General features: G+C 37.0%; 1 protein-coding gene across 1 annotated transcript; it reads left to right on the top strand.

Annotated features, from left to right (window-relative positions):
- The first annotated feature begins 14,464 nt into the window (after positions 1-14,464).
- Positions 14,465-18,211, top strand: has1 (hyaluronan synthase 1). Its single transcript, XM_039679931.2, has 4 exons — positions 14,465-15,318; positions 15,426-15,651; positions 16,423-16,555; positions 16,720-18,211. Exons 1-4 carry the CDS (start codon positions 14,671-14,673, stop codon positions 17,393-17,395), a joined length of 1,683 nt encoding a protein of 560 aa, XP_039535865.1. The 5' UTR covers positions 14,465-14,670; the 3' UTR covers positions 17,396-18,211.
- The last annotated feature ends 2,043 nt before the right edge of the window (positions 18,212-20,254 follow it).

The following is a 20,254-nucleotide window of genomic DNA, read 5'->3' as shown; positions in this document are numbered from 1 at the left end:
CACACATATACACACTGTAATATGCTATTATACTCCATATAACTGCATGTAAAAGCCAGAAACTAAGCTTTTTTTTGCACAGGCCTGTCTAAAGGGTTAAATGGTTCCACCTGGTTATCAACAGTAAAAATTACAAATTTTACCTCTTCCCAACAGGGAAAACCATCAACAATCAAAAATGCATGATTTTATGGTGTCATGGCTTTGCAATCAAAAAATGTGGTTATAATGGAAGTCAATGGGGCAAAAACAGCCACGAACAGTAAATGAGGGAGAAAAAGTTAAAATCTGATGCTACACAAAAACTAACAATGCATCAAAACCAATGTTGTTTCTAATCTTTGACATGTCCAAGACTGTGATAAAAGGTAAAAAAAAATCCAGTCCACAATCATATTTTATATTGAAAATAAGTCATTTTGTGTTTTTTTCCCCCCCAAATCAGTGACATCATTTATGAATTTGGCAATTAAAGAGTTTAAATCCTGAATTTTTTTTTAAAATTTAGTAGTTTTGATCAGGACTGAGGTCGGTTAATAGATTTATGCAAAAAAATTTGAAAAAAATATTTATCTGATACATTTTTACAGCAGTTTAAAGTAGTGGCTTTTTTCAGCCACGAACATAACGAAAGGGTAGTGAATTTGAACAATGCACAAGGGTTTTAATAAAAGCGAATATGTCTGAAATTTAGCCTACTGTACATCTGGAAATACTGAAGAATAACAGCATTAATAACAATAATTATTACATTTAAAAATAATAACACTAGTAACAACAACACGTCACTGTAGACCAATTCTGAGGGAACTTCTAAGTAAGCTGTATTTTAATTATGCAGAAGTCTATAATGAGTTTAATTTTAAATGTAGCCTACTTGTGTATAGACAGTAAAGGGATTATCGTCTTAAACGAACCATAACATCATAAACAGTCAAGACAAGGGATGTTTATGGAACTCACACAGACCTCAACACTTGTTCTGCATTCCAAATTTGCATTCTCCATTCCAATTTTTTATGGCTTTCACTAACTTCCCTCTGTCTCGTTCACTCGGATGTGCGTCATTGCTAACATAAGGTTTAGACGGAACGCACTAAGCCCCCTCACTTATGTAATGGCTAATTTTGCATTTACATTTAAGTTTCTTTTCTTTCATATATGATCTTTATTTTCTTTTATATGTTTTCTTCTATTTCATTAAGATGTGATAGATGTGTGTGTAACTTTTACTAACGTTGGAGAAGATGTATTCATGAGCATTTAAAGGGAAATATTCATATCATCTAACATATACTCATAAGCATTTAAAGGAAGATGTTCATGTAATCCAAAGGACATTGTTAAAGGTATAACTAAACTGTTAGAAATGCATAAGTAATGTAAGCTTAGTGTGAGGACATGTGTTTAACAAAGAAGCAAGCAGCATGGAAACATTTTAATAGCTCATTGTATCTCAAGTGTGAATTATATTTGTGCAGGGTTTTGATCAAACAAAAGATAAAGCAGAAAGGTGTGAGGTCGAACAGAACTTGCAACCAAGAGATAAATTGGGGTGTGAAGTCAAGCTGTACTTGAACACGGGAAACTTAAAACACAAATGTCATTGTTGTCCAGATTAAATATACGGTCTACAAGAATAGTTAAGAGCAGCGCAAACATGTTTCCTTGCTAGACGGTGTAGGAGACAATCGGTAGCAAAACCAGACATAGCCTGCATGGTTTCCTGGGTTTTCAGGTATATAAGGATGATGAGAAGGACTAGCCTTCGCCTTCACATGTAGACACTGTTCTGTATGTTGAACGCCAAAGATTGGATTTGTTTTCTTGCAAGAAAATAAACTTTTGATACTTTGACTTTTGAAAAGGTTTCCACTTGTCTTCTTCCTCCTATCTTTTCGAATAACAGAGAATCATTTCCACAACACTTGGAATTCACTGTGAAGTTGATTAATTATTTACCATTTTTAATTATGATTTTGTTTTATGCACCATTATACTGTATATGCATATAATTGTTGAAGAAAATATGTAAAATCCTATAGGTATATGAGCTGTTGGAGAAAAATAAAATTACACAAATGGAATAAAAATATCAATAGCTTAAACTTTGACTGTGAACGTAAGGTAGCTACTAATAATATGCAATTAAATCTCTCAAGATAATTAATATATCTTACACTTTACAGTTAACCGCGCGATCTCTTGTGACGTCACAATCAAGTTGAATTGTGGGACATAGAGCTACTTGAAGTGTACATTGGAGTAGACTCGATCCCTCTGCCATAATCAAGGGGACGAGGGCCTTTCCACATAAACTTCCCTCACCTACTTGACAAAATGGAACTCACTTCAAAATGGCGGCGATGATTCACCCGAATGGGAAGTGCTTAGGGAAGTTCACGAGTGTATGTTTAAAAGCGAAGTGGAATGCACACTGGTACACAGCCCATTCTCACCCCCAAGGCGTCACTTAAGTGACACCTTGGGAAGCATTTGGACATGCTTCAATATCTGACGCTTTAGGCGCCCTTTAGCGTCAGTTAGATGACGCCCTAGGATCGCGTGTACCCTACCCCCACCCCACACCTAAACCTAACCGCGTCCTCTAACTGACGCTTTCCTTTAGCGTCAGTTAGATGACGCCGTAGGATCGCGTCATGTAAGTGACGCTAAAGGGCGCCTAAAACGTCAAATATTGAAGCATGGTCAAAGGTGACGCCTTGGGGTGAGAATGCGTTGTGGTACATGAAACATGCAGGTAACCATCAACAGACCAATAATTTTGAGAAGAATAAAAAAACACATTATAAAATTACAAGTCAAAAAGTTACTATATTTGCTACAAAATCAACAACAATGTAAACAAAACTGTAACAGTAAGTAATCACAAAAAAATACAATAATCAAGTAAATAATTTTAGCATTTTCACTTTTCTTTGCTTCATGTGATGTAGTGACATATGACACACATATAGTGATCATCATAGTGACACGGTCAAATCTGAAACTGATTGGAATCCTCCAAACGATTATTCTTCCAGAATTCTGTCACCCATCTAAAAAAAGTATGCATTATCTCTTTATTTGGTTTTCCCCTAATGTTTTGTGTTTTCTTCACTGGGCAAAGCAACTTTGTGCCTGAGGTTCAAATACAGACCTATGGCTATGCGTTGACTGGTTAATGAGGGAATATTATGCACGTGTCTATTTTATTCTTCTCAGCAAGACAAATGACAAGTCTAGTCGCTGCATCTGTTGACGATTTACTGTGGTCACAGCTGCCCTGTGTGTCATGGTGACTCCCTTGATTTGTCTTATTGTATTCAAGGGAAAACATGACCAGCAGCTTGTAAGTATATAACATATCATTTTTGGTAATCATGTCAAGATAAATGCTAAATCAGATCCATATAAATCAGTCCGAATATTTATGAGTTTTAAAAGAGGTTCTGGAAGCAGCCAATGCTGACACAACCTACAATAGTGCTTCTGTCAAAACTGGTCCTTTTGGCCAAAGTAAACACTGAGATGAGCAGAGACAGTTTTGTGTTCTGCTTATTTTGGAATACAAACAATATGCTTATGCCATATCCCAAAAAATATTACGGGAATTATGTAAAAATATTATTTACGTGTGCTTGTCAAATAGGCTACAAGCTTATCAAATAGCTAAATTTATGCTCTTATGCCCAAAGTTTAAAAGAGGTTGTTTTACTCTAAGTGTTTAACTTTTACATTTTTGTTTTTGTAACTATGAAAGCGTTAAATATTTCTTTCGAAGTGGAACTTCAAAGATGCGTCTTGGAGTTGATGGGAAACACCCACAGTTTGTCCGGTGTCTAAATACGTGTAACAGATGACAATTTACTGGCCGACGGCAGTCCATGACGTCACAAGATTAAAGCCTGTGAGTAGCGCAAGACACGAAGGTGCAAGACACGTCATCAGCTTTTTTGTCTTCAGGAGCCACTTTGTTTGTATGCACGCGTAAAAGAATCTGTTGAAGCGTGTTCAAATTTTAAAATAGCTGGATGCGGTCATTGTGATGCTTTCGCAGTAGAAAGCTCTGTTCTTGCTTTATTCTCTTAGAGAATCAGGAGCGAGTTTGGCTTGGAGTTTGGAGCGAGGAAGCAGGATACATTCACTGTGATTCATTCGCTTTGGGAAGCTCCACATGTTTAACTCTCTAATGAGAGTTTTCAATAGAAAACTCGCGGTTCATGTCTGGCATCGTACACACTACAAGATATTCAAGGCAATTCTGGACCGATTTCTCCCCTTCCGACAATCCTAGGTGAAGTCCTGATTATCTTGATACAGATTATCTTATCAGTTCTCTCTACGCAAACTTTAAAAACGCAAACCTGTGAGAACGCTGATGGTGTGCACATGCGTTATTAAGAGTTCAATCTATAGCGCGTTTGAATATGTGCGCAGGCATGTAGTCCTTCCCTAAAAAAACAACCCTCAACAAACTACTTGGCTGGCCTTAAAATCATGGCCTATGTGTAAAGCTTGTGTAAAGAATAATAAATAATCAGTTACAATCTTAGAATGATTAATAAATTGCATTCATAATAATAAACGTAGCTTTAAAGACTAAACGCAACTTGTTAGACCTGCTACTATGCCAGTTTTCCAGTTAAATCTGTTCTTGTCACCTGGAATGGATATAAATTCGTCTGATGGTTTATGGAGCTTTTTAACATTACAAACCAGCCCATTCTCACCCCCAAGGCGTCACTTAACTGAGCATTTGGACATGCTTCAATATCTGACGCTTTAGGCGCCCTTTAGCGTCAGTTAGATGACCCCCTAGGATCGCGTGTACCCTACCCCCACCCCACACCTAAACCTAACCGCGTCCTCTAACTGACGCTTTCCTTTAGCGTCAGTTAGATGACGCCGTAGGATCGCGTCATGTAAGTGACGCAAAAGGGCGCCTAAAACGTCAAATATTGAAGCATGGTCAAAGGTCACGCCTTGGGGTGAGAATGCGTTGTACAAACTCACAAAATCTAGTGGTCTTCTTGCTGTCTTTAATGGACAATACATCTGCAATAACTTAAAATAATGTGTAACAATGGTTACTCTAAAAAAAAAAAAAAAAAAAAAAACACTTGTTTGGACAACATATTCACATTGGTCAAAAACTGCAAACACAACTGTGTAACCTGAGAAAATCATAATCAGTCCAAGCTGTAAAAGGGTACTGTGTAGGTGGATGAGTGCTATGAGATTACAGTTCCCCTTCCACCCCTGCTTGCCATGGAGGTTACAGAAACCGGACAGCTTCTTCTAAGACACACCCAACCTACAGAGATGAGAATGGGGCCTGGAACCCCCTACGTGCCTTCATTTATTATACGCCCTCGTAGCAGAGACATTCACGTTGCTGTGTGGGTGTATTGTGAATATTGGCAGTAAGTGTGTGAACCTTTTTCTTTCTAGAGTTCTCAGGGTTTCAGGATGAAGTGTTTGACCTGGACAGCTGTGAAAATTTAAGCAATGGTTGGAAATCATTGTTACCAGCGGTCACAAACCCTTTGGAATATGGTTTGAAATGTTTCTGTATTTAATTATAAATGTGAACCAACAAAGAACCTATAGATTTGACAGTTCATATGTTGCAAGAGGCATGTTTGAATGTTTAGGTCATGGGCTATAAATCTAAACTTCAAGAAAAGGCACACTGAATAATGAGGAATAGGAAAAGATGATTCCTAAGATTCTTTTCAACATGCATACTGTCCAAGGGATCTCACAATAGTTCAAATTCTCTGACCTAAAACTTTTTAAGAAAAGATATACCGACTGACCTTCTCAATCCTTATTGTATAATATCATAATGTATTTAGCCTATTTACTTTATTGGGAAATCATTCTTTAAAAACAAACAGCTAGGATCATCTCTCATGGGGAGCTCTCAAGGCACCCATTTGCATAAATACTTCCAATTCACAATCTGTCTGTCAATGGCTTATTATAAGGTGCACAAAAGACCGTCAGTTTGAACCCACAACCTTAATGACATGAATCAGAGACAGGGATTTTGCAATAGTCTATTCAAAGCTGGCTTATAAAACATGCACAAGTATAGTTGTCAGTTGCAAACTTGCAATAAACCCATTTAGTTAAGAAAACCTTTAGTTATAATTTGAAGTATGTTATCACTAACACCCTGTTAAAGCCTACCGGATGTGACCATCGCATTGCGTCAAAAAAACACAATTGATGTTGTCTACAGTGGATGCATAGTGCCGACAGTAGACTGACGTCCTGTTCTCGGACTTAACACACACACACACACACACACACACACACACACACACACTTGTCCCATACTTCTAAAATCAAGACAAATATAAAAGAAAGACATTGAGCTGATCATGTTGGGATGCTCACTTTGTAGACAGATAGCCATGCCAATGGACACACCCGGTTCAGACGGTTCTTAACCTTCCCACTTTGGGGTTTAGTGCAACCGGCTGCAGAACATTACTGATGAACACTTTTTTCCTTCACAGAACTTTTAAATTCCTCTGACTTTAAAATTGATTGCACTCGTCTAGTCCTGAAAGAGCATAAGCAACCAATCTAAAAGGCATGTAGGCTACAATGCCAATACAGATGTGCGGAGGAAGATGAAGTTTGAACAAAAAATACAGGAAGAGGGGAGAGGAGGAATGGGGGATAGAAGGGCGTGGAAGCTTAAGTGATTAAATGCATCATTCGTTTTGCAATAGTGAGCACCACCCAAACACTAATAAAACTGAATTTAAATTTTCCTTATCATGTTGTTTCTATCCTGACTAATGCTGCGTGTTTTCATGTTGGGCGGCAAGGAAAACGTGTTGAGATTGAATATTTTACAATCTCCATCTCTATTTCATTTATGTTTTTTTTTTACAATACATTTAAATATTTTAAATGTTGCTGATTCATATTATTGTAGTTGTGAAATCCGAGCATGAATATATTAATTCCTGTTTTTGTACTGAACAATGTCGATATGTTTTGCTTTTTTAATTGATTGTCCTGAGTTTTCCCATAAAGCTGTTATGAGTCATTCATAATGATGGTGTCTGCACGGGATATTAATAGATCCTATAGTTTGTGGGCACCCAGGTCTCTAAAACTTGCAATTTGGTCAACCAACATAAATACCAATTTGGGTGTGTAAAACAACTAGTGGGACTACGGGGCAGAGAGTAGGTCTGTGCCTGGGCTGGGGGCTTGGTTGGAGTGGATTGTTTTGCGCAGATGAAACCAGGGTGTGGTTATGAAATAAACAGAGCCAAAGGGTTAAAAATGAACTCGCTCTGCTCTCATTTTGTGGTAGTGAAAAATCTAATGAGGCACTGTACAGACTTCCACCCTGTGTTTATGTAGCTGTTAGGGGAAAATGCTCACAACCCTATTCTAGTTCCAGCCCTCATTTTAGAAAACATTCATTCTTAAATGCGAACAGAAACGATTTTGACTTTAAGAACTTTAAGTTTTTGCTGCAACCCTTCTTTTGGAAAGTAACACTGACCAGAAACCTCTTTGCTTTCTTTCTAAAGTTAACAGTAGTGCACTCTCGTGTACCCATTACCGATACATGCTCCATTTTACTATTTGATTCTTAGGTACTTATTTTTACTTAGTGCATCAAACAAACAGTCAGATGTATTCATTGGACCAACTAAATCGATTTGAAACTGTAAACATCAAAAGGCCTGTGCATTTCCCAAGGGGAAAGGGGATGGCAGTGTGGGAGTGAAAACTGTGGTGCATTACAGTTGAGAGGTCAAGAATTTTGTTATTGAGTCAAAGATTTTCTCCCCACATTGCCTGTCCGACCAAAAATCAACAGAGAGGGAATGGTGCAGCTCCCCTGCCAGACCCACATCCTATTACTGTTTCAACTCCCAACCACAGTGTTTGTAACCAGTGACACAAATATATAAGACTTCACCGCAATGGCAGCAAACAGGCAGACCAGTGTTTACTGGATACACTCTGTAAGAAAATCTAAAAGGCTTTTTGTCTAAAACAGCATATTGGGATGTACATAGACAGTGTCCCTTAGTGATCATAAAGACTTAACGAAGAATAAAGGATCTTTGTTTTTTTCACATGAACACAACCACAAGAAACCACACGAGAAATGCACATATGCATTTTAGGGAGAGGAAAATCTGAGCCAGGCAACTGGCATATGGACAAAGTCAATAAACCTTGCCGTATACACACAAGAGAGGACAGTGAAATTTTGTCTTCCCACTTTCTTTTTTTACTTCCTCCATTGACCACATTCAGCAAACACTGTTTAATCATCTGAAAAGGCATCTGTTGGGCACATGCTGCTTTTTTGTGGGAGCACTGAGCCATATTCCAATTTCAGTTTCACATCTGTGACACACAGTGTGGATATTAAAAAAAAAATGTCACTGGAGAGAGAAACGTTGAAGCTTCTTCTTTTACACAACATGTGACACAACATCAGCAACTTTAAAATGTTCCAACATATGCCCTGTAATGTGGACTTTTGTTGTGGTTTTTCATTGCATCTGTCCTGTCGCCTATAGTTCTTGTTTACTGCCACTTAATTTTTCCTACTTGTTTCTTGTTTCCACAAACCGTTTGTACATAGTGTTGTTTCTAAACTTTTTGCGTTGTGATATGGTTGAGTTTTGGATTTATCATGTTTATCATTGTCATTATCTGATATAAAAAAATGACTTTTTTGAATTTACTCAACTTCAGGTTTCCTCTTCCCACTTTCTGTACTCACTGTGTTGAGTACCTTAGCAACAAATTACGATTATTAATAGTAATATTAGTAATAGTATAGTAATATTAGATATTAATATTAATGTCAACCCTGTTTTTCATTGCATCTATCAGGACTACAGTTCATTACAAAAGTAATTATATTACAGTAATATATTACTTTTTCTTGTAACGCATTAATATAATGCATTAGGGTTACTAATACAATTTGGGTAATATTATACCCATTACAACAATGCATTTTAAGCAAAAAATTAAGTGGTTAGTTTTATGTATTTTAAAAACAAAGAATTTACCAACACCACAAGACATTCAAACAACAGAGACGAAATTCTGGAAAAGCTGGAATTCGATGGTTAAGATCACTTATAGAGAAAGATTCTTCATTTCTGAGATGGGACATATTCTTATTATTTTCAGTTCGTCAGAGAAAAGGACAGTGACGTACTCAATTGAAATCTATGTGCGACACTGAGGGAACTTTCTACATTGAGAAATATAGCACGAGTAACTTGATGGGAGCCATGCTAACACTAAGCTAACAAAGAAAGCTGCGGGGTCGGAGAAGAGAAAGAATTTGGTGGAAGACAGCACAGCAAGACACATCAGATGAAGAAATATCAGTCCAGCAAACATTGGTCCGATTGTAACGTCATGTCACTGGCCAAAAATTGTCCTATAGGACGGCATAAATCGATAAAAATATGCAAGACAGAACAGATATCTCCTCTTAATTGGTCAAGTTTTGATGAAAAGAAAACTGTAGTCTACGAGTGTGCGGAACCACTGATCTATATAATGAGATGTTCCTGATTCACCATCGTCCATCGCGTCTGGCCTCTGAAAAAAGCTTTTAAGGCTTGCCTGCCTGGGCCTGGCCATATTTGAAACGTCTCACACAATCGTTCGTTGTTTAGGTTTATATTACAACAAATATAATATTAATTATTAATCAATCAATCAATCAAATTTTATTTGTATAGCGCCTTACAACAGCCAAAAGGTGCACAAGGCGCTTTCCAGTAAATGCATCAATAGACAACAGAAAAAAAAGGGGAAGAACAAAACAAAACACAAAAATAAGCCAGAGTTGAAGATTACATGTTAAAAGCTTGTCTGAACAGATATGTTTTTAACTGTGATTTAAAAGCACCCAGCACAGTGAAATACAAAAAAACACTCAGCAATGTGATTATTTTAGTGAGTGATAAGGATAAATTAGTGACATTGTTACTAGATTTTCTATCCGGGGTCTTCCCATCACCTCCTCAACCTATCTACAATCCATAGTGTTTTTACACATAGACAAGGCAAAATTGTATTACATTGTCCAGTTTTCTCCCTGAACGATCATGTGAGTTCCTATGGCAATTCTCAATTCAGCATGAACGATGTACAATGGCGACATTTTTCACAATCACAACAGAAAATCAAAATACTGCCACAAACTCACTTGCAGAAAGGCAGTCCGATATAAACAAACCAGACCAGAACTCAACACAGCGTGGCGTTTCTGAACTAAGATATTTACGTGTATTGTTAACTGAATGTTTCCTCTGTTCACTGATCAAAATGTAGTCAATCTGGACTCTGGTGACCCTACCTGGGCTTCTAAATGTGTATCTTTGTTTTTTAATAGACAGAAACTGGTGTTGGTGATCACCAGATGCTCAGCACAGATGTTTACCAATGCAATACCTGACCCCATTCATGTTTGTCACCATGCCCATGTTTTCACACTTCCTTCTGCATTTTCTCCAACTCTGTTTGGAAGTCTCTGCAGATAATTTCTCTTATTAACTGTTCATCAGGTTTGTCAGCCGATGGAGCATGGCAATCCATTTCTGTTACATTTATTGGTTTTGAGGCAAATGTAGCAGAGATTATTTTGCCATACTCACTTATAAGATGTAAAACAAAGGGTAGAAGAATTATTGACCCAAATGGCAACTTAACATGCGATTTGTTTTGTTTTGTTTTTCTTTTCTTACAATAGGCCTCACACACAAAAAACTTTCCTCCAAAGTCTACACATTTTTGAACAGTAAATGACCATATAGTTCTAAAGACAGAGGGGACCTTTAAAGAAAAAGAAAACACATTTATTTTCATCATTATTCCAATGCCCAGAACTTCTTACCATGTCCTTTGAAGTTAAACAAATAAAAGCTAGTCAGCTGTGACTTAAAGAGCAAAGAGAAGAGAACTTGCCCATACTGGATGGGAATGCGTTATATTTAAAAGTTAAGTACATATAATCATGGGGTTAGTGAAATGTACCCTTACATCTATTTTTCTGTCTACCACTGATAAACACCTTGGCACATGTGTTTATATAGAGTGCCTGACAATCTGCTGTCTGAAATCTACAGCCATTACTTAATACATGAACATTAATTAAATTGTACACACAAGACTGACTAACTAAATGCATGTATTTAGTGTTCAATTAAGGCAAACTCTCTCATCACATTTCCACAGGAAATACAGTGGAAGAAAAATATTTCTAGAAAATATGTCTAAAATTAATTCAAATTGCACAGTTGCACTTGAGTTGAACTACAGGGTTCTCAACTCGTTATTAAGGATTTAACATTTTATGAAAGTTCTCAAGAGCACCATGTGCTTTCTGGTTTTTTTTTTATAGAAATGAAGTGAATTTGAAATGTAAAAAACAATATTGCTTCATTGTGTTTTGAAGTGTTTTCCATTAGTCCTACATAATAACTAACTACCTACTGATTAGCCTACAATTATTGTTATTTTCCACAAATTAGTGTTTTAAAAAATATATTATTATGACAAATATGAGATCACATTTAGAAAAAAGAGGCATTATTGACAAACTAACTAACCAAAGAATATAAAGATTGACACTTCCTCAGTTATATATTTTTGTCATGCTGACAAAACATCTGGAAACCACTTTTGGCTTTCATATGACTATCAGCCATCTGTGAAAAGGCTGTATAGTGAGCTGTCTTTACCACGTGGATTTGACAGTGAAGTTTTGCAATATATTACAACTATTTCACAATAAACACCCTTTTTAACCGTATGCATTTGAGGCTGCATAACATTAGTCAGAATTAAAAAGCCACAGTTTATTCATGCTAAAATCGTCAACATTAGCACATAGACAACACCAAATAGAAAAGGCTCCTTAAGGCAACAATTGCAAGTTACCATTTTTTATACAGACATTAGCCTATCATTATCCATCTGATTTATGTTAATAGATTACCCTAAAATACGAAATATATAGCACAATGTTTTTGCTTCATCATATCAAAACATACACATATCATTTATCAATTATCTTTAACATGTATTCTCTTTAACAACTTCCTTAGAACATGTCACGTAACAGTTTCCACAACCTTATTACTACTTCCTCATACAGTTTAAGTCAGCCTTAATATTATTTATATGCATACAACCGTTATTAACCCCCAATATCTTACACAACACACACCAACTTTGAGAACATCATGTTTTGAAATATAGCTTTTACAATCTGTGTTGCCTACCACTTTCACAGTAAGTCAACTAACAGCCAAATAATTTATTACATCATCTTGACAACAGCTAAACTTTTATAGATAAAAGTTTAATAAAGTGCTACTCCTTATACATTTACTTAGAAATTCAAATAAAAACAATATGTAACCCCAATGAAGATAACAGTGAATAAACACCGCAAACCACAGACATTAGCCTACAAAACATAATTTGTGGTTCGATAGAGAAGGATAAATCTTGAGATGGATGATCAGAGTAAAATAGTTGCCCAAATAAGACGAGAGAGAGTCTAGATTGATCACTTTTAGATCCTATGGTATGAGCACGTTCTATAATAGGCCTACTATAAATACTATAATACTATTTCTATATATTAAATTCTATATAAACTGTTGAGGAACAAGACTGCAATATTAATTTCCTTTATATAGTCTTGTTTGTTCACGAACAGGAAAGCAATCAGAAATAGAACGATAGAGGGCGACCGAGTCGCCAAGAAAATAAGATGATGTGTTGCTGCCATCTGCAGGTATAATGTGGTGATTAGAAAAAAAAAAAAAACCCGGTATTGTTCTCAACCCAATTTGAAGACCATAAACCAACAATGTTTATACCTAACCATCAAAAAATAAATAAATAAATAATAATAATAATAATAAATTAATAAAATATCACCTCTGGACCTTCAAAAGCCAAAATTAGCATTGTCCAGATAAACCACAGCCTATAAAGATTTTAATCTCTGACATACTCAGAACTCGCCAATGGTCAGTTTAACTGAGCAAGCCTTCTCCTGCCTCTTATTTCGCATCGGGGAACATCCTTTATTTTACTGTCTATATAACATTTCAGAAAGTAACACTGCAGTTAATTAGAAGACCTACATTGGCTTAATAACATTGTTGAATGATGAGTCAGAAACCCTGTGCACATGACTTGCTCGATTAATTAAAATTACGTTTAAAAAATAGTCAAGAACATCAGAGGACCAGGTAGACAAAAATTCACATTGGTCTCTGCAGATCACAACACTGTAGCCTTCCACAAGAGGTCGACATTCTGTTTTCTGAAATAGAAATACAGGCAGGGGAGTGGTGGGATAAAATTGTGAAGCACAGACTAGCTGTATAGTTATGTTTTGCTTTGTGTTTGCTGTCAAACTCAAAAATGATTTGATTTAAAAAAAATATTTTAAAAATGCCATTATTTTACATGAAAAAGTTAATAATTAATTTTTTTAGAGAAAACATTTCAGTTCTAAATAGAACTGTTAGTTAGCTTACTACTTCTATATCAACCCTGTATTCTCAAAATGGTTCTTTGTTAATTTAGGGTTCTTTATTCACGCCTTTTTGTTTTTCAAATCTGTAAATGTTAAAGCATGTTATGTAACCTTATAAAAAGGGTTCTAATTAGCATAAAAAATGGTGATGTCCGCGCGAGGGGTCATCTCTGAAATGGCCGCCCGAGGGGTCGTCTCTGTCATGGCCGCCCGAAAGGACATCTCCGCCATGGTCGCATGCTCATCCTAACCCTGAACCTATTCATCACAGAAATCTTTCTGCATATTTAGATTTTCAAAAAACATAATTTAGAGTGATTTATAAGCTGTTTTCCTCACGGGACCAAAAAATCTCCACACAACGGTTACAGATATTGCCATTGTTGTTATTTTGTTCCCATAATGTAGGGTTTACCTGAAACACACACACACACGCACTGGGCTTTCATGCTTTATGGGGACTTTCCATTATGATTTTTATTCTGTATATTATATCCCCAATATATATATATATAGGCTATATATATAAACCTAAAAGAGAAATAGTGCAAAAAAATTGTGTGATAAATGATCAACAGCATGCACACCTTGGGAACCATGACTATTCCCTAAGATACTGAACCTTAACCAAGATATTACTGTAAAACCTTCAATTTATGACGTTCCTTCTGCAAGCCTCACATACCCAACAGTAAACGCAATAAGAAGAGTACCGAGTTGTGACGTATATTATTTGAGTCATGGATGGAAGTCCTTGAGGGAGGCGTGCTCTGAGCAGCGTAAGGCACATTTGCAGCTCATTACACATAAGGGTGTTCCCTGAGCTCAGATACAGCCTATAAGTTTGAGGTCCTGAAAGAACAGTTAGATCTAGAGGAGAGTGGGTTCAGGAAAGGTTGAATAAATCTGGCTAAAGATTTGTCCGAATAGGTATGTTAAAAACAGCTTATTGATTTTAATTCTATACTATTTATTATGTGCAATTTTACACATTATATCATGTGTAATTAAAACTAAATAATTAAGTAATTAAATCATTTTTAGTTCTTTTCATTTTTCATTATTTCTAGCAATTTGATAATAAAATGGACATTAAGCCAGTATTAAGGAGATTTGGCTCTCTGGTCCGAGCCATTCTCACATTTCTTTTTGCTCTCCTGGTCATTGGGGTGATGTTATGGGCGTACATTAAAGGTTTTGAGATAGTTACATCTCCATACAACATCATCTCATTTGGTTTCTATGGACTGCTGCTAAGCTTCCACGTCCTAATTCAGAGCCTTTTTGCCTTTGTGGAGCATCGGCGCATGCATGCAAGACGCAATCCTTGCTCTTTCACAAAATCCATTGGCTTTACTATATCAGCCTTTCAGGAGGACCCTGCCTATCTCCGTGAGTGCCTTCTGTCTGTACGGGCTCTGCAGTACCCAACTGAGCTGCTACGCATTGTCATGGTGGTGGACGGAAACTCTGAAGATGACCGCTACATGATGGAGATGTTCCGGGAGGTCTTTGCGGACCAGGACCCTGGCTGTTATATATGGCAAAACAACTACCACTCTTGGAACCCAGAAGGAAATGATGGGGTGATGTTTGAAGACCCCCAGCGCTTAGAGGTTGAAGAACTCATTAGGACCAAGAAGTGTGTTTGCATCATGCAAAAATGGGGAGGAAAGAGGGAAGTGATGTATACAGCATTCAAGTCACTAGGATCCTCTGTGGATTATATACAGGTTAGTGATATTTACAAGCACTTACACTAAGAACAAATTGAGCATTGGATTTTAGGGTAATAAATATGTAAGAAATACTCCATCATTATTCTACTTTTTGTAATCAGGTATGTGACTCGGACACAAAATTAGACCCTCTGGCCACAGTGGAGCTCTGCAAGGTGCTGGAGAGTAACCAGAAATACGGTGCCGTGGGAGGCGACGTGATGATCCTTAACCTTAAAGACTCTTATATCAGCTTCATGAGCAGCCTGCGCTACTGGATGGCGTTTAATATTGAGAGGTCCTGCCAGTCCTTCTTTGACTGTGTCTCCTGTATCAGTGGCCCCTTAGGTATGTAATACAAAACCTTCAAGTGTATATGAAACAAAATTGACGCTATGTACTATGTATAAATGCATGTTCTTGGTCTTATACTGGATGAGTCATCGGTGCAGCTTATTTCAAATAAAAAAGTTTGTCTTTATATTGTGTCTTTATAAGAAAAAAAGTGGTTCTTTTAGAAACTTTTCACTGACAGACAGGTTCTTAGGGGAACTAAAATGGTATTGTTTTTTGTATTTTTAATGTATTTTTAAGAGTGTAGCATGAATAAAATGGTTTTTAAATAAGTATTTAAACTATCTTTGGCTCACTCGGAGCACCGATTACTAGGGCTGTCAAGCGATTAATCGCAATTAATCGCATCCAAAATAAAAGTTTGTGTTTACATAATATATGTGGGTGCAGTGTGTATAATTATTTTATATATATATAAAAACACACACATGCTTGTATATATTTAAGAAATATTTTCATGCATATACTGTACATAGATTTATATAAATATAAATATTTTATATATAAATAATGTTTTTTCTTAAATATACCTGCATGTGTGTGTATTTATAAATATACAAAATAATTATACACAGTGCACCCACATATATTATGTAAACACAAACTTTTATTTTGGATGCGATTAATCGCGATTAATCGTTTGACAGCCCTAACGATTACTCAGTTCTCAACTGATCTAACCAAGTAGACGTATTTTTGTTACTCTGATCTAAGTTGTAATATTTTGTCTGTATGAATAATTGCATTTGATTATCTTCGCTTCAGGTCTTTATAGGAATGACCTCCTCCAGCAGTTTTTGGAATCCTGGTACAACCAGAAATTTCTTGGCACCCACTGCACTTTTGGGGATGACCGCCATCTCACCAATCGAATGCTAAGCATGGGCTATGCTACAAAGTAAGTAGTTACTGTGGCCAAATATGATTCACCATTGATGATTTAGAAGTAAAATTGCCAAGTGATCGTCCTCTATAATGAGCATAACATTATTTTCCTGTGAAAAACTGCAGGCCTCCTATTCAAACAGACATGTTTTAACGGTGAGTTTCTGTTCCTATAAGGTATACTGCCCGTTCTAAGTGCTATACCGAGACTCCCGCCCAGTTTCTGCGCTGGCTCAATCAGCAGACGCGTTGGACCAAATCCTACTTTCGTGAATGGCTCTACAATGCTATGTGGTGGCACAAGCATAACCTGTGGATGACCTACGAATCCATCGTCTCAGGCATTTTTCCTTTTTTTGTCACTGGCACCATTATCAAGCTCTTCTGGACAGGCACTCTGTGGGACATTTTGTGGGTTTTGTGCTGCATCCAGTTGATTGGTCTGATAAAGGCAGCCTATGCCTGCATCCTACGACAAAACGCAGTGATGCTTTTCATGTCCTTATACTCTGCCCTCTACATGACCAGCCTCCTGCCCGCCAAATACTTTGCCATTATCACCATGAATAAAAGCAGCTGGGGGACATCGGGTCGTCGTAAGATGGTGGGGAACTACATTCCCCTGGCACCCCTTTCAGTGTGGGCAGCCATCTTGTTGGGAGGCCTAGGGTACACGATTTACAGGGAATGCAATGAGAAGTGGACAACAGATGGAAAAAAAGAAGAGATCAAGTTTTTGATATTTGGATCTGCAGCTTATGTGTGCTACTGGCTTGTAATGATCTGCCTCTATTGGATGTGGTTTCGGAGATTATTACGAAAACGTTCACAGAGTTACACTGTTAATGTATAAGACAATTATTTGAGCACATTTTTATTTATTTAAGAAAACTTGCACTTTTTCATGGTCTTCATGCAACTTTATTTATAGATTATTTTTAAACTTGCAATTTAATTTGTGATTTTGTGTGTGTGTGTGTATGTGTGTGTGTTAGTGTTGCACGTGATATAATGTTCATTAATACCATGAATTTAGAAATCAGAAATTATGTGGAATCTACTTGTCTTTATGAAATACAATGACTGTATTAAATGTGCAGAAAGCAATAGTAAACATTTGATGCTGTAAGGTTTTAAATTAAACAAATGTAGCAGTGAACCTCAATATTACAGATGTTATTTTAAGTAAAAGAATTGTAACATATTACTTTACTTCATTGAGCTTACTGAAGTGATGTTGATTTATTGTTGAGATAACTGAGGAAACACTAAGACATTCTGTTACAACACTTGTTTAGACATTATTTAAAGAATGCTGATAAAAAGATATATGCTGACACACCTGACATAGTGAACAGCACTGACCATGTGCTGCTGATGATGTATTAGCATTTGTTATTATCAGAATGACTAACACAAATCTGACATAATTATTTATTAATAAATGTTTTAATTATTAACACAAATATTTCATGAGAAAAAATTGTGATATGTGCTGATTTTACAATGCTTGTAATTCTTTCTGATGTCATGTGACAGGGCATTTTGTTGTCTTTAAGCTCTTATGATGAGAGTATTGAGTCAGTATATTTATTGCCAGAACTATTTTGTAAATGTGAACTCAAAAAATATTTGTTATTAAAACAAAACAAGAGAATAAATTATTTTTTAAAAGGAAACCTTGCTGAACTTATTTCAACCATTGCTTTGACATTTGTTGAAAAATAGTTTGTTTACTTTGATGGACAAACAAATAGTAAAGTATAGCTACAAGCAGCAATTAACGGAGTTCAAGTGCTTTAATGCTTTTAATCATCTGTATAAAAAGGTATTATGATTTATTTAACAAGTCCGGTACCACCTAGATCATAGATGGAAAATCCCATTTACAGCCAAAACAGGCAATTTACTAAGGAAATATATGTTTTAAAGCTTTTTTAATAGTTGGCCTCTCGTCTGAGACGAGCCAGTGCACATTGGCATGCGAGATTTGCATCGTGCAAAAAGGTATATAAGAATGAGCATGTGCAATCGGAATGTTCAAGCTTTAACGTCAGTGGTGGTCGCCATTTAAAGGGACATTGCACCCTAAAAGAGCATTTTCGCTTAAAATACAAATTCCTGTGCACACTGCAGGCTTTCAACAGTCTGCAAGTCGTGCTGTGACCAACACAATAAAAGAGCTATTTCCCTAAAAAAGTATGCACGTTGTGACACTGCCTCTTTTTAAAGATGTTATTCCATATCCGTGTTTTTCTGGATGCAGTCATTTCCTGGCTCCGTCTGACAGTCACAATCTTCATGTGTCTGGGCTTAAAGCATGCTGAGGTGGCTTTCGTGGATGAGTTATGTACCCACTGTGGGAAGATGACCATCGCTGTGCTGTGGTCGAGATTCCATTACATAAAAGTCCCCTCTGCTATGCCCCAAACAAGTTCCTCTGCTAGGGATCAGAGTGGGGGGCTTATACCCTCCGAGCCAATCTCCGTAAGCCAAACTCCTCCAGCACATTGCAAGCTGTGGAGCTTCCGGACGAGGACGCTGCACTTTCCCATGAGGGACCTAGTGTTTCATCCGGGGCTCCGGCGGACCAGGACCTGCATTTTTGGATCTGCTCACCTGGGTGAGCTAATGTCCTCAAGAGATGAAGATTCGACTACATTTCCCCCTCCATGGAGAGTAGCATTGCCCAAGTCAGAGCCAGAGCTGACTGCTGTGCTTTCCCAGGCCACTGAAAGCGTCAGGCTGAAGTGTAGGCCTCCACCATGTCCTGAACGTTCAAGGCTGGACGATTGGTATCCCGGGGTGGTTCACACTGATCAACAGCGTCCTGCCCCAGTGCCCTTCTTCCCAGAAGGTTATGAAGAGTTTACCAGATCATGGCTTTTTCTGCCTGAAACCGAGCTTCTTCCACCCTCACAACCCTCGATGGGAACGTAGAGCCAACGGGGACTTAGAGATCCCCCCTTGGTGGAGCATGGTTGCGATTTCAATTGTTTCCACAAAGGGCTGTAGGCGAACTGCTCCCTACTCCCTGAACACGGTATATCAGTTGAAGTGGACTTCACTAACTTCCTGTGAAGTAATGTAACGATGTTCCCTTGTTCCCTATGCCGTTTGCAGTGTCCTTCGAACTGAACATGTTCGTTCCCTTCGAATTGGAATCTCACTTAAGATGGCGAAAAACCTGTGAAGTCCACTTCGAAGTCCACTTACGGTCAGGGCCGTATTAAGAGCTCACTGGGCCCCGGGGCTATGAGTTACTGCAGGGCCCCCCCACCACTTTAGGTCACCAACTACATGAGCTAAATGTTATATTATTATACGAGTCATATACGATATACAATATTATTATTTATCCATCTATGATATACTTCACAGTTAAGTTATGTTACTTTTAACACGATTTTTTTATCATATCAAAATGTATTGACTGAAATTTCATAATTATTGTGACCAATTTCAATATCACCAAAAAATAATAGTAGCTTAAGAAAATAATCTCAAGCTTACTGATGACAAGAGTCACAAATTAAAATAGAACAAAGGCACAATAAATCGACCTATGAAAAACTTACAGCACTGAATAATAGCCTATTATATTATATAAAGTAATCAAATATACAATACATGGTTTTCATATAAATTCAACATTCATTCTTGTTAATTTTGCAAAAGTAATTCAGTCAAATGCAGTAAATTACTTTCTTTC

This window comes from Pimephales promelas, chromosome 12 (assembly GCF_988280905.1).
Source record: "Pimephales promelas chromosome 12, fPimPro1.hap1.1, whole genome shotgun sequence".
NCBI classification, from domain to species: Eukaryota; Metazoa; Chordata; class Actinopteri; order Cypriniformes; family Leuciscidae; genus Pimephales; species Pimephales promelas.
Note: the sequence above shows the minus strand (reverse complement) of the source record. Positions and strands in the feature narration are given on the sequence as shown.

Bases quoted from the DNA above. Each gene is read 5' to 3' on its own strand.
- has1 (XM_039679931.2), top strand. From the start codon at position 14,671: ATGGACATTAAGCCAGTATTAAGGAGATTTGGCTCTCTGGTCCGAGCC. The intron at 15,319-15,425 runs GTTAGTGATATT...TTTTGTAATCAG, and splicing joins CCTCTGTGGATTATATACAG to GTATGTGACTCGGACACAAA. The intron at 15,652-16,422 runs GTATGTAATACA...TCTTCGCTTCAG, and splicing joins CTGTATCAGTGGCCCCTTAG to GTCTTTATAGGAATGACCTC.